The sequence below is a fragment of the Danio rerio genome, chromosome 2 (assembly GCF_052040795.2).
Source record: "Danio rerio strain M-AB ecotype USA chromosome 2, GRCz13ab, whole genome shotgun sequence".
Classification (NCBI taxonomy): domain Eukaryota; kingdom Metazoa; phylum Chordata; class Actinopteri; order Cypriniformes; family Danionidae; genus Danio; species Danio rerio.
Window position 1 is genome coordinate 59,795,001 of NC_141022.1, and position 15,046 is coordinate 59,810,046.

The following is a 15,046-nucleotide window of genomic DNA, read 5'->3' on the forward strand; positions in this document are numbered from 1 at the left end:
AATTCAGGATTTTGCTTTGTGAAAAAGTTTTCACCCCCCACGGTATGTACTTCTTGTAACGTTAAAAATAAATGTTGCTTTCTTTCACCCAATGCAGGTCTGGTTGCTTCATTCGTCCTCTCTGTGATCTTTAAATGTTCTGGGGTTTTTGTCTGTTTGTAAATTCATTTTTAACGTGGTGTACATTTTGGTGTTAAAGTAATCTTGTTGTTTTTTTTTTCTCCCTAATCTGGCTTCTGTGGTAACTGAAAATGAGAAATGCACAATGGGAATAATGTTTACTAACCTTAAAAGTGAGACGTTTATTTGTATTGATCAGAAATTTCATGCTATGTTATTTCTAATGGAAAAGATCTGATGTGGCATTTTCATTAATCAAAATCTCATGTGATCAGACTAAATAATTGTATTTAATAACCTAATATACTATACAGTTGAAAGCAGAAGTTTACATGCACTGTATAAAAGGCCACATAACAATTTTAAAAGGTCAGATGTTAATGTGACTAAACTTTTTCTCGTTTGGTAAGTCAGGATGATCACATTAGTTTCTGTTCTGCTTAATAGCAGAATAATGAGAGAGAGAGAGATAGTTTGAGAAATTGTTAACTCTTCTTGATAGTCAGGTTTACATACAATGAGATTATTCTGCCTCTGAAAAAGCTCAGATGATGATGTCAAGGTTTTGGAAGTTTCTGATTGGCTAATTGACAACATTTGAGTTAACTGGAGGCACAACTGTAGAATAATATTTAAGGAAATCCTCAAACACACTGCTTCCTTGTGTGACAACATGGGAAAATCATCAAGCCAGAATCAACAACAAAGCCAGATTACAATCAGCTAAATGACACTGGGAAAAAGACTCATGTTTGGAGACATGTCCTGTGCTCTGATGGAGCTAAGATTGAACTGTTTGGCCATAATGACCACCAGTGTTACATTTGGAGGACAAAGGGGAAAGCTTACGAGCCTAGGAACACCATCCCAACTGTGAAGTATGGGGGCGGCAGCATCATGTTGCGGGGCTGTTTTGCTGCAGGAGGGACTGGTCCACTTTACAGCATAGATGGCATCATGAAGAAAGAACATTATGGAGAAATACTGAAGCAACATCTCAAGACATCAGCCAGGAAATTAAAGCTTGGCCACAAATGGGTCTTCCAAACAGACCATGACCCTAAGCACACTGCCAGATTATTTAACATGTGCTTAAAGGACAACAGAGTGAATGTTTTGGAGTGGCCATCACAAAGCCCTGATCTCAATCCTATAGAACATTAGTGGGCAGAGTTGAAATAGCTTGAGCGAGCAAGACAGCCAACAAATCTGACTCAGTTACACCAATATATATATATATATATATATATATATATATATATATATATATATATATATATATATATATATATATATATATGTATATACATATATACATACACACACACACACACACACACACATATACATATATACATATATATATATATATATATATATATATATATATATATATATATATATATATATATGTGTGTGTGTGTGTGTGTGTGTGTGTGTGTATATATTTATATATATATATATAGAGAGAGAGAGATGGTCTGGTTCTTGAATCTGATAGCTGTGCAATATCAGCACTCTTATATCCTCTTCACCCTTGTGTGTTACTCCGCCCACATAGAGTGACAGATCAATAAACTCACTACAGTTTGACAAATATTTCAGCTGATGGACAACATAATGTACCTTTGTATTGTTTTAGGTGAGATGATAGTTGTTTAGACTGTAACTATGCAGTTTATTTATTAGGATAGTGCCTATTTTAAATACCTAACTTTGGAGATCGGAGCCTTTTATACTGAGCAGAGCAAAGACGGTTGCACCACAAGATGGCGACAGAGTCTGCATAATAAGCCCTTATAGGAGGGAAAACAGCATCTTTTCATATTTCAAACTACAGCTGATCAAATCATCACAGAACAGGTAAATGACTTTCTAAGTCGATCTCTCTCTCTTTAGTATGTTGTAGTGCTGTATTTATACCAGTCTGGTAGTGTTTCTGATCGTGTTTGCTTTGCTTTGGCTTTTTAAGGGTTAAATATTGTGATCTCCTGATTGCAACAGAGAAATACTGAGAAATCTCTGTAGACTGATGGCATTTCATGCTGTTCAGCATTATAATCTTAAAATGTCAGCAAAATCAGCTGTTTTGTTGTTACTTTAGAAATTACGCTATAGAGGATCGTTCACTAGCTCTAAAGTGAAGTTGGTGAATTAGTGACGGTTTCTGCTGTTCTGATGTCAGCTGCAGATGTGAATGAACGGGGGAAAGAAAGTAGTTCCTCTTACAAAAGGGTTTTTACACTCTCCATGTTTGATTTTCTTATTTATATACACAATTGTGCCGTCAAACTGTTGTAGAAATGCAATATCACACGAGTAGCAGTGCGATATGGCTGTATATTGGCACTGGTGGGACGCTAGAGGATGTCACACACCGGATGTGCCGCTAGGCGCCATGACACAGCACGCACATGACAGTTGGAAGTATCTCACACCAGACGTGTTATTTAAAATGAAACTATTCAGATGCCGCTCTGTGGCGTGGCAGAAATATGAACAGAGTTTACCCTGTTCCCCTACAGCTTACCCAATTCCCCTGTTGCGCATGTCTTTTGACTGGGGAAAACTGGAGCACCCGGAGGAAACCCACGCGAACACAGGGAGAACATGCAAACTCCACACAGAAACGCCAACTTTTTCCTGCTGTGAGGGGACAGCACTACCTACTGTGCCACTGCGTCACCCCACTATTTTAATATTTTTTTATATATTCATTTGGATCTACTCACTATTTAAATATTTTTTTAATATTTATTTAGGTCTAATCTAATCACTATTTTAATAGTTTTTTTGTTTACATCTAATCTAATCACTATTTTAATCATTTTTAAATATTTTTTAGGTCTAAAATAATCACTATTTAAATTACTTTTTATTTAGATCTAATCTTTATTTTAATAGTTTTTAAATATTTATTTAGATCTAATCACTATTTTAATATTTTTAAAATATTAAGGTCTAATATAATTTCTATTTTGGGGCGAAGCAGTGGTGCAGTAGGTAGTGCTGTCACCTCACAGCAAGAAGGTCGCTGGTTCGAACCTCGGCTCAGTTGGCGTTTCTGTGTGGAGTTTGCATGGTTTCCTCCGGGTGCTCCGGTTTCCACCACAGTCCAAACACATGCGGGACAGGTGAATTGATTAGGCTAAATTGTCCATAGTGTATGAGTGTGGATGTTTCCCAGAGGTGGGTTGCGGCGGGAAGGGCATCCGCTGCGTAAAAACTTGCTAGATAAGTTGGCGGTTCATTCCGCTGTGGCGACCCCGGATTACTAAGAAGACTATTTTAATTTTTTTTTATCAGATCTAATCTAATCACTATTTTAATAGTTTTTAAATATTTACTTAGGTTTAATATAATCACTATTTTAATTATTTTTTATTCAGATCTAATCTACTCGCTATTTAAATATTTGTAATATTTATTTAGATCTAATCTAATCACAATTTTTTAAATGTTTTTTAAATATTTAGGTCTAAAATAATCACAATTTTTATTTTATTTTTTTTTTAGATCTAATTTACTCACTATTTTATTAGTTTTTAAACATTTAGGGGTGAGGCAGTGGCGCAGTAGGTAGTGCTGTTGCCTTACGGCAAGAAGGTCGCTGGGTCGCTGGTTCGAACCTCGGCTCAGTTGGGGTTTCTGTGTGGAGTTTGCATGCTCTCCCTGCCTTCGCATGAGTTTCCTCCGGTTTCCCCCACAACCGGTGCTCCGGTTTCCCCCACAGTCCACAGAGATGCAAACATGCAAACTCCACACAGAAACGCCAACTTCTTGCTGTTAGGGGACAGCACTACCTACTGTCCCACTGCGTCACCCCAGTATTTTAATATTTTTTATATATTCATTTGGATCTGATCACTATTTTAAAAGTTTTTAAATATTTATTTAGGTTTAATATAATCACTATTTTAATTATTTTTTATTTAGATCTAATCTACTCGCTATTTAAATATTTGTAATATTTATTTAGATCTAATCTAATCAGTTTTAATTTTTTTTAAATATTTAGGTCTAATATAATCACAATTTAAATTACTTTGTATTTAGGTCTAAAATAATCACTATTTTAATTATTTTTTAGATCTGATCTAATCTCAATATTTTATTAGTTTTTAAATATTTATTTAGGTCTAATCTAATCACTGTTTTAATTATTATTATTTTTTTAGATCTAATCTAATCACTACTTTAATTTTTTTTTACATTTATTTAGATCTAATCTAATCACTATTTTTTAATATTTAGGTCTAATCTAATCACTATTTTAATTACTTTTTATTTAGATCTAATTTAATCTCTATTTTAATAGTTTTTAAATATCTATTTAGGTCTAAAATAATCACAATTTTAATTATTTTTATTTAGATCTAATCTTATCACTATTTTAATTATTTTTTATTAAGGTCTAAAATAATCACTATTTTAATAGTTTTTAAATATTTATAAAGGTCTAATCTAATCACTGTTTCAATTATTTTCATTAAAGTCTAATCTAATCACTGTTTTAATAGTTATTAAATATTTATTAAGGTCTAATCTTATCACTATTTTAATTATTTTTTATTAAGGTCTAAAATAATCTCTATTTTAATAGTTTTTAAATATCTATTTAGGTCTAAAATAATCACAATTTAAATTATTTTTATTTAGATCTAATCTTATCACTATTTTAATTATTTTTTATTAAGGTCTAAAATAATCTCTATTTTAATAGTTTTTAAATATTTATTTAGGTCTAATCTAATCACTGTTTTAATAGTTTTAAAATATTTATTTAGGTCTAATCTAGCCACTATTTTACATTTTAAATCGGCATTTTACCAAATTCTTTAATAAAAGCTATTGTTTTAAACTAAAAAGTAACTCGCATTGCATCTTTAAAGCGCTCAGGGTCACACTCACATCATCACTAATGACTATGCTTCAGTCTCTAATCACTAAACGCGCCGCAATGAAGCTGCAGCCGTGCTCGTGTCCGCTAGACGGCGCGCTCGAGTCTCTTCAAAAGCACAGCGGCGGCGCGGGATCGGGACATCAAAGCAAAACTGCTTCGAAAGTAACAGTCGCGGCGCGTAATCAAAGTCGCAGCTGGAAACATCAGAACGCGGAGCGCGCGAACGCCGGCGGGGTTTCCCGCGAGTCCGCTTGCTCACTCCAGTACAAACCGATAAAACGCCGCGAAAATCAGCAGCGGACGCGCGCCCGGTCATCACGTCCAGTTTCTGCGGCGGCTTGGTGTTGCATGCGGCTGCTGCCATGCAAATATATGGCATGTTGAGCGTATAGAAAGAGTCGGATTACTGCTCCCACAGATCCTCCAGTTGCTCCATAACAGGAACAAGAGTTTGTCATCCTGTGGGTTTACAACGACATGGGGTAAGAGACACTGCTTATTCATCATTTACTGTAACTTTACCTACAACTACAGTCGGATCTGACTGGAGAACTTACTTCAGTAGTTAGCTCAGACGCTGGAAAACAGTGATTTACTGCATTTACTCGATTTATTTTGAGGTAGATGGTTGCAAATGATCGTATTTACTGAATTTAAACATAAATTAAGCTGAACGTTACTCAATTAATTGGGTTTGTTTAAATATTCAGCCCATATAAGTAGTTTGCAACCACTTACCCTAAAAAAACACCAACTATTAAATCATATATACATTTTTTCAGTGCATATGTTGGTATAAAATCTTAGTTGTTGATATGTTAAGATGTTAATTAGAAAAGTGTAAATATTTATTGCATGTTTGTGCATTTAAAATAATGTTATTGCATTGCATTATGACTGCTAGTATTGTGCTTTATTAATGAGATTGCATTATGACTGCTAGTATTGTGCTTTATTAATAATATTGCATTATGACTGCTAGTATTGTGCTTTATTAATGATATTGCATTATGACTGCTAGTATTGTGCTTTATTAATGATATTGCATTATGACTGCTAGTATTGTGCTTTATTAATGATATTGCATTATGACTGCTAGTATTGTGCTTTATTAATAATATTGCATTATGACTGCTAGTATTGTGCTTTATTAATGAGATTGCATTATGACTGCTAGTATTGTGCTTTATTAATGATATTGCATTATGACTGCTAGTATTGTGCTTTATTAATGATATTGCATTATGACTGCTAGTATTGTGCTTTATTAATAATATTGCATTATGACTGCTAGTATTGTGCTTTATTAATGATATTGCATTATGACTGCTAGTATTGTGCTTTATTAATAATATTGCATTATGACTGCTAGTATTGTGCTTTATTAATGAGATTGCATTATGACTGCTAGTATTGTGCTTTATTAATGATATTGCATTATGACTGCTAGTATTGTGCTTTATTAATAATATTGCATTATGACTGCTAGTATTGTGCTTTATTAATGAGATTGCATTATGACTGCTAGTATTGTGCTTTATTAATAATATTGCATTATGACTGCTAGTATTGTGCTTTATTAATGATATTGCATTATGACTGCTAGTATTGTGCTTTATTAATGATATTGCATTATGACTGCTAGTATTGTGCTTTATTAATGATATTGCATTATGACTGCTAGTATTGTGCTTTATTAATGATATTGCATTATGACTGCTAGTATTGTGCTTTATTAATGATATTGCATTGCATTATGACTGCTAGTATTGTGCTTTATTAATGAGATTGCATTATGACTGCTAGTATTGTGCTTTATTAATAATATTGCATTATGACTGCTAGTATTGTGCTTTATTAATGTTATTGCATTGCATTATGACTGCTAGTATTGTGCTTTATTAATGATATTGCATTATGACTGCTAGTATTGTGCTTTATTAATGATATTGCATTATGACTGCTAGTATTATGCTTTATTAATAATATTGCATTATGACTGCTAGTATTGTGCTTTATTAATGATATTGCATTATGACTGCTAGTATTGTGCTTTATTAATGATATTGCATTGCATTATGACTGCTAGTATTGTGCTTTATTAATGATATTGCATTATGACTGCTAGTATTGTGCTTTATTAATGATATTGCATTGCATTATGACTGCTAGTATTGTGCTTTATTAATGATATTGCATTATGACTGCTAGTATTATGCTTTATTAATAATATTGCATTATGACTGCTAGTATTGTGCTTTATTAATGATATTGCATTATGACTGCTAGTATTGTGCTTTATTAATGATATTGCATTGCATTATGACTGCTAGTATTGTGCTTTATTAATGATATTGCATTATGACTGCTAGTATTGTGCTTTATTAATGATATTGCATTGCATTATGACTGCTAGTATTGTGCTTTATTAATGATATTGCATTGCATTATGACTGCTAGTATTGTGCTTTATTAATGATATTGCATTATGACTGCTAGTATTGTGCTTTATTAATAATATTGCATTATGACTGCTAGTATTGTGCTTTATTAATGTTATTGCATTGCATTATGACTGCTAGTATTGTGCTTTATTAATGATATTGCATTATGACTGCTAGTATTGTGCTTTATTAATAATATTGCATTATGACTGCTAGTATTGTGCTTTATTAATGTTATTGCATTGCATTATGACTGCTAGTATTGTGCTTTATTAATGATATTGCATTGCATTATGACTGCTAGTATTATGCTTTATTAATGATATTGCATTGCATTATGACTGCTAGTATTGTGCTTTATTAATGATATTGCAATATGACTGCTAGTATTGTGCTTTATTAATGATATTGCATTGCATTATGACTGCTAGTATTGTGCTTTATTAATGATATTGCATTATGACTGCTAGTATTGTGCTTTATTAATAATATTGCATTGCATTATGACTGCTAGTATTGTGCTTTATTAATGATATTGCATTATGACTGCTAGTATTGTGCTTTATTAATGTTATTGCATTATGACTGCTAGTATTGTGCTTTATTAATGTTATTGCATTGCATTATGACTGCTAGTATTGTGCATTATTAATGATATTGCATTATGACTGCTAGTATTGTGCTTTATTAATGATATTGCATTATGACTGCTAGTATTGTGCTTTATTAATGATATTGCATTATGACTGCTAGTATTGTGCATTATTAATGATATTGCATTGCATTATGACTGCTAGTATTGTGCTTTATTAATGAGATTGCATTATGACTGCTAGTATTGTGCTTTATTAATGAGATTGCATTATGACTGCTAGTATTGTGCTTTATTAATGATATTGCATTATGACTGCTAGTATTGTGCATTATTAATGATATTGCATTGCATTATGACTGCTAGTATTGTGCTTTATTAATGATATTGCATTATGACTGCTAGTATTGTGCTTTATTAATGATATTGCATTATGACTGCTAGTATTGTGCTTTATTAATGATATTGCATTATGACTGCTAGTATTGTGCTTTATTAATGATATTGCATTATGACTGCTAGTATTGTGCTTTATTAATAATATTGCATTGCATTATGACTGCTAGTATTGTGCTTTATTAATGATATTGCATTATGACTGCTAGTATTGTGCTTTATTAATGTTATTGCATTATGACTGCTAGTATTGTGCTTTATTAATGTTATTGCATTGCATTATGACTGCTAGTATTGTGCATTATTAATGTTATTGCATTATGACTGCTAGTATTGTGCTTTATTAATGATATTGCATTGCATTATGACTGCTAGTATTGTGCTTTATTAATGATATTGCATTGCATTATGACTGCTAGTATTGTGCATTATTAATGATATTGCATTGCATTATGACTGCTAGTATTGTGCTTTATTAATGATATTGCATTATGACTGCTAGTATTGTGCTTTATTAATGAGATTGCATTATGACTGCTAGTATTGTGCTTTATTAATGATATTGCATTATGACTGCTAGTATTGTGCATTATTAATGATATTGCATTATGACTGCTAGTATTGTGCTTTATTAATGATATTGCATTATGACTGCTAGTATTGTGCTTTATTAATGATATTGCATTGCATTATGACTGCTAGTATTGTGCTTTATTAATGATATTGCATTGCATTATGACTGCTAGTATTGTGCTTTATTAATGAGATTGCATTGCATTATGACTGCTAGTATTGTGCATTATTAATGAGATTGCATTGCATTATGACTGCTAGTATTGTGCATTATTAATGAGATTGCATTGCATTATGAATGCTAGTATCGTTTATCTGCTTCTAAAAGTCACTTGGAAAAAAAGTTGTGTGTATAAATATTACGAGTCACTCTTTTTGTTATGCATATATGCTTTTTAAGCTCATATTTGGCATTTAAATGTTGAATCAGATAATGTCTGTCAGCCCCTCAGTATAGAGATATATGGTGACTAAAATATACTTTATAAGTATTTTAAATAATATAATGAATTGTTTTTGGATTATTTGCATTTAAGCATGCTTCTGTTGGCTTGATTGATAATTTCGTGATTAAAACGATTAATTAAACCCAAAATATAGCGTTTAATTCAATACTAAATGACTAAATTGTTATGTAAACTTGTAAGGAGGTTGATGTATTGGCGTAGTTTCTTCCTCGACCTTGACCCAAATACATCAGTTGACTTTCGCAGTGTCTATAATGCTCGTGTTTTTGTATTTTAATGAGTGGATTGGTGAATTTATGTTGTTTGTTTTTATTCTCCCGTTCCTAATGACAGAAAAAGACCCTCATCTGTCCAGTAAGAATGTTTCAGACGCACCGAGAAAGGTAAGTCACTGCACTTTATCATTTCATGCCTGCATTTATCAAATATTTACTGAATTTTTGGGACAGGTTAGAATTGTTGATTTGTTTTGAGATGAATATTAAGTTTAGATATAAAAAGTGTTGATGCGTAATGTTTTATTTCACGTGTGTTAACTGTAGATTTCTGGCCTTTCTACAAATCTGATTAATAATTGCCAATCTCTATACTGAGAAGTGAACTTTGCATGCATTATTATTGGGCTAAACTGTGAGCACAGCAGCTGTTGCACATCAAAATGATTGCATCAGGTTTTTTTTTTGCACAATTTTAAGACTTCACACCAGTGGCGATTTTTGGATTTTCATTTATATATATATATATATATATATATATATATATATATATATATATATATATATATATATATATATTAGGGCTGTAACGATACACCAAACCCACGATTCGGTTCGTATCATGATTTTTGACCCACGATTCGGTTCGTATCACGATTTTTTTTTTTTTTTTTTCGTGTGGGATGGGAAAAAAAAAGATTTTTAAAACTATTTTTATTAAATAACATTTGAAAAATCTTTATAAACTAAACATCAAAGAACAATATTAACTATGCAAATTATTAACAATATAAATAGCCATATATAAAATAAATAAATAGCCAAAGCTATCACTTCTGTTTTCTTTGTAACAAAATACTGTTGAAAAACCAAACAGAACTAAACTCCATTGTGTAGATGGTTCAAGCATGTTGAAAATTCTTTTTCAATCAAGTTCTCTTACATAGAAAAAGTAAATTAAATAGCTACTAGGGATGCTCATTTCGTTAATTTTGCTAACCGACAACCGCCGCTCATTAATCGGTTATTACCGGTTAACTGGTCAGATTACTATTAATTTTATATTAAACTAATTGACATGTCTATTTTGTGTCTGACACATTAAATATTGCATAAAATACTGATTTATTTTTAAATGCCAGCATATTAATAACAGAACAGAACAACAGAGCATCTTCACGCACCTGCAGTGTTTAGCACAGAAGAGCAGAATAAACTAAATAAAATGAATAAAATAAATAGGACTGCCCTAAATTATTTTCACTTAAATAATTAATTTATATTACAAAACGAAAATACTGACTGATTCTTTTTAATAACCGGCATAGGCTGTTTTTTTCCAATCATATTTTTGTCTTCTGTCAAATAAAAATAGCAGACTTCCTCAAATCGCTCGCTTCAAGGAAAATATGCATTTATTTAATGCCCCACTGTTATTATTATAAATCACAAAACCTTTAACATTTTAATAGAAATCATTATTTTAAAGAATATGTCCTGATATAGCCTATGCTTTCCTCTCTCTCCCTCGCGGTTCAAGTGCGCGCTGCGTGATGAAAAGACGGCAACACGCGCATATGTAGACTTTTTGTAAACAGTTGTGTTGTTTAAATATGATGTTGCATTAATGTGCATACATGCTTTATAAGCTGTAAAATAAAAAGTAAAGCCTATTTGTTGCGTTTATTACGCAGATCCAGGTCAACATAAGCGCTGGTTAAGCATCAACAGGTCTGTATCAAACAGCAATATTCTTCTTCCATTTTGCTTCTTTGGCAAATGTGTCTGTAGGCACGGGTTACACGTTATCGTCCCGCAAGTTAAGTATGCCTTGCAGTTAAACAAGGGGTGAAAACGAGGCGCACCACACTGCCTTTATGTTGACAAGGAAACCTCTTGCGCGGTCCTCTTATGAAACGACTGAATCAGCTGGATATCGATTGTGCAAAAGTGTTGCTGTCTGTGTTGTTACAATTGTAATTTTTAATACTGTTGTGATATTCAAGATTTGTATATTCATACAGCTCTGGATAACTTAAAACAGCGATTAGACCTTCAGAGCGGTGTTAATGCGTCCTGAAGTAAAGCGAAACGGCTATAAACTCCAGCAAGATAGAGTGATTGTATGCAGAGTCATATACCTTTATCTATAAATAAAGTAGAACTATAGAAACTGTGTTTAACTGAAAGCTTCGTCGCACCTGTCAGTCAGCACTCTCAAAGGTTCAAACAGAAAGCGCACTGCACGGTTACAGAAAAGTTTGCACTGTTACCTGACATCTGGTGAACGCCCATCCCTCTCTGCGCAGCCACATTAACAGTGTGAGCAAATCAACGTATATGCGCTGAAAATCCGGCCGCTTTGACAGCATTGGCAATGTTTCTGGCGTTGTCTGTTGTCAAGCGGGGTTAAGTTGGTTTTGTTTTTGATATTCCTGACACATTCAGACGGTCCCTTACTAAGAGCTCCGTGCGAGCTCTCCCGGCTAAATATTGCGAGGGATTAAACGGAGCAGTGCTTGTAATGTCGAACGAAAAAAAGTGTTAATTAGCTCAACTTTTGCAGGCACGCGTGACGTTATTGGAAAGGTATCATGGGGTGTGTCGCGATTCTCCCTTATCAGGATCGTAGATCTGAGAGTCGCGATTTCGATTTTATATTGTGTATTGTTACAGCCCTAATATATATATATATATATATATATATATATATATATATATATATATATATATATATATATATATATATATATATATATATATTTACACAGTTGAAGTCAGACTTTTTAGCCCCCCTTAATTATTATCGCCCCTGTTTATTTTTTTTCCCCAATTTCTTAATGTAGGGAAGATTGTTTCAACACATTTTTAAGCATAATAGTTTTAGAAAACTATTTGTAATAACTGATTTATTTTATCTTTGCCATGATGACAGTAAATAATATTTTACTAGATATTTTTCAAGACACTTCTATACAGCTTAAAGTCAAGGTTATAATAGTTTTGGATTTTTCATTAGTTTTAGTTTCTATTTCGTTTTGACTTTTTGTTTTCAAATTCAGTTCGTTTTTATTAGTTTTAGAGGCAGATTTCCTAGTTTTTATTAGTTTCTATATTTTAAAATGTCTTGGTTTTAGTTTAGTTTTTATTAGTTTCAGTATTAGTTTCAGTTTTTTTTTCTAAATGAGGATATTTGTTAGGTACAAGATTCAAAATCAACAGGATAAATATTGTATAATTAAAAACAGTCAAACATTTTTTGAAACCTGTATTCAGAGGACACATGAACACTATCATCTACCACAACCATCTACCCATCCTCAAACTCAAAAGCTCACAAGAAAGCAGCCCTAAATACAATATGTGTGCAAGGCTGCTTGTGAGGTTAGACGTAGTGGATGGGCAGGGCCAGATTAACCAATGGGCATTATGGGCACATAATGCACATACTCTCCATCATGAGGAAGACAAGTAGGAATAATTAATAAGTGTGTGTATTATGGAGGACTCAGATTCCTAGAACTGGATTGGAGAGGTGTTATCCAAATCATATGCATTATAAGCAGGGCTCAACAATAAGGACTGCCCGGTGGCCCAGGGCCAGCGTGAGAGACACTTGGGACAGTAGACTGGATCATTAATGGCCCGATTGGGACAGTGCTGCCTTGTCACTAACATTTAATTTGTCTGTGACTATTTGTCAATTGCGTGCATTTTAAGTTTGTGCTTTTAAATCTTTAAATGCTACCTTCTCTGTAATGTCGTAAACAACATATTGCTTTCCGATTCGTCTTATCTGATTGATTTGAGCATGCTATTTATTTTTGTAACCTGGTAACAACCAGTACAGCGTAGAAACAGCAACATGGCGGCAACGTCAAATTAAAAGGCTAAACGAAAATGTCTGTCTCTAACGTGTTGGAAGTAGACATTTACTTGGAAACAACACGACAAAATAAAAATGAAGTGATGTTATGCATAGTTTGCCGTCAGTTTGACAAATCAGCCACCTTTTGTTAAATAATTTCAAACTGCAATAAAATGCCTCCACATTTTCCATACTGCTCTTTTTGTTTGCATAACACTTATATTTACAATTGTTTTTTAAGTATTGAAATTCTAGATTTACAGACTTTATTTTTGACACATTATTTAAAATATGTGGTTAAAAAATAGCTATTAACTTCCCTTTTTTTTGGTGGGGGCAGTGAAAATTTTGGCAGAGCAAGTAAAAATATAAACCACTTGCCCGATCGGACCAGTAGAAAAAATCCTTAGCGTTGAACCCTGATAAGTTTGCAGAAGTTATACATTAAAAATACCCTTATATAAATTTCAGTGCTGCTTCAGTGAACTTGAACAAGTATATTAAAATCTATTAACTTCCCTTAGTTGTATTAGTATTTTTTTATTTAAAGTGTGCTTTAAATGCTTTAAAAATACGTTAAATCTCTGTAGACTAAAAATACTTACTGTATATCATCTATTTAAAAAATGTGGGCAATACATTATAGATTAATTTTATTTAACAAATAATATATCAATATTATTTTTAATTAAACTATGGGGTGCGGCTATAGGGGGCCTACAAGACATTGTGCCCAGGGGTCTCTGAATTATTAATCTGGGCCTGGTGATGGGAAATTTAGATTTCTAATGCCTAGTTCACACTAAAGGATTTTAAGCCTGATTTGAGCCCGATTTGGAAGTTAACGAGCTCGCCGACAGATCGGGCTGTGATCGGGAAGAAATCTGCGGGTGCTCGGCGCTCGCCGCTCTTTATGTGTGAACTACTGAACAACGCATCAACGAGGCTCGCTGACACCTCGCAGACGGAAATCCAACATTCAGCATGCTAAATATTCCAGAGCAGTCGGCCGACTCAACCCCACGTGTGGTCAGATGTAGTGACGAGCTGCAGCCAATGAGAGAGCATATCAGCATGAGCCGTGTGCCTGTGTGTTCAGGAGCTCAGCAGAAACATCTGTGATTGGTCAGAATGGGCATCGGTGCACTGGCTTCATTCTGTGTTAGCACAGACATGAGAGAAGGATATATTAACAGTGGAACTAGAATTCTGTAACTATTAGAATTACCATACTGCTCATTCTGACCGTTCTCATATAAAACACCATATTGTCACAACATATTTACATTCAAAGCTTCTATTGAGATATTAAAATTAAGCTTTGAATGTCTGGCATCATATTTAATGACACCATTACCCTAAAAATATCATCTTTTTTTGGTAATACAGCCTATAAATATGTAGTTAAGATACTAAAACACTTAAAGGTCTTGGCTTTCATTTTCACTTTCAAACAGGAGCTCTTTCA

General features: G+C 33.0%; 3 protein-coding genes across 10 annotated transcripts in view; 2 read left to right on the plus strand and 1 right to left on the minus strand.

Annotated features, from left to right (window-relative positions):
* The window catches only part of upf1 (UPF1 RNA helicase and ATPase), a 78,305-nt gene extending 78,213 nt beyond the window's left edge, over positions 1–92 (plus strand). The window contains exon 24 of the mRNA XM_087239175.1: positions 1–92. This exon is cut by the window's left edge and continues 1,988 nt beyond it. The gene's annotated coding sequence lies outside the window, so the exon portion shown is untranslated.
* pip5k1cb (phosphatidylinositol-4-phosphate 5-kinase, type I, gamma b) overlaps positions 1–15,046 on the minus strand; it is a 754,787-nt gene that overhangs the window by 313,545 nt on the left and 426,196 nt on the right. The window lies entirely within an intron of this gene.
* LOC100330028 (homer protein homolog 3) overlaps positions 5,158–15,046 on the plus strand; it is a 111,571-nt gene continuing 101,682 nt past the window's right edge. For all 8 annotated transcript variants that reach the window (XR_015479180.1, XM_087241743.1, XM_087241744.1 and 5 more), the window contains exons 1-2: positions 5,158–5,505; positions 9,829–9,878. Coding sequence is in view for 7 of the 8 variants with exons in the window: in XM_087241743.1 (XP_087097869.1) it covers positions 9,856–9,878 (23 nt within the window). In the remaining variant the exon portion in view is untranslated. The remainder of the gene's footprint in view (positions 5,506–9,828; positions 9,879–15,046) is intronic.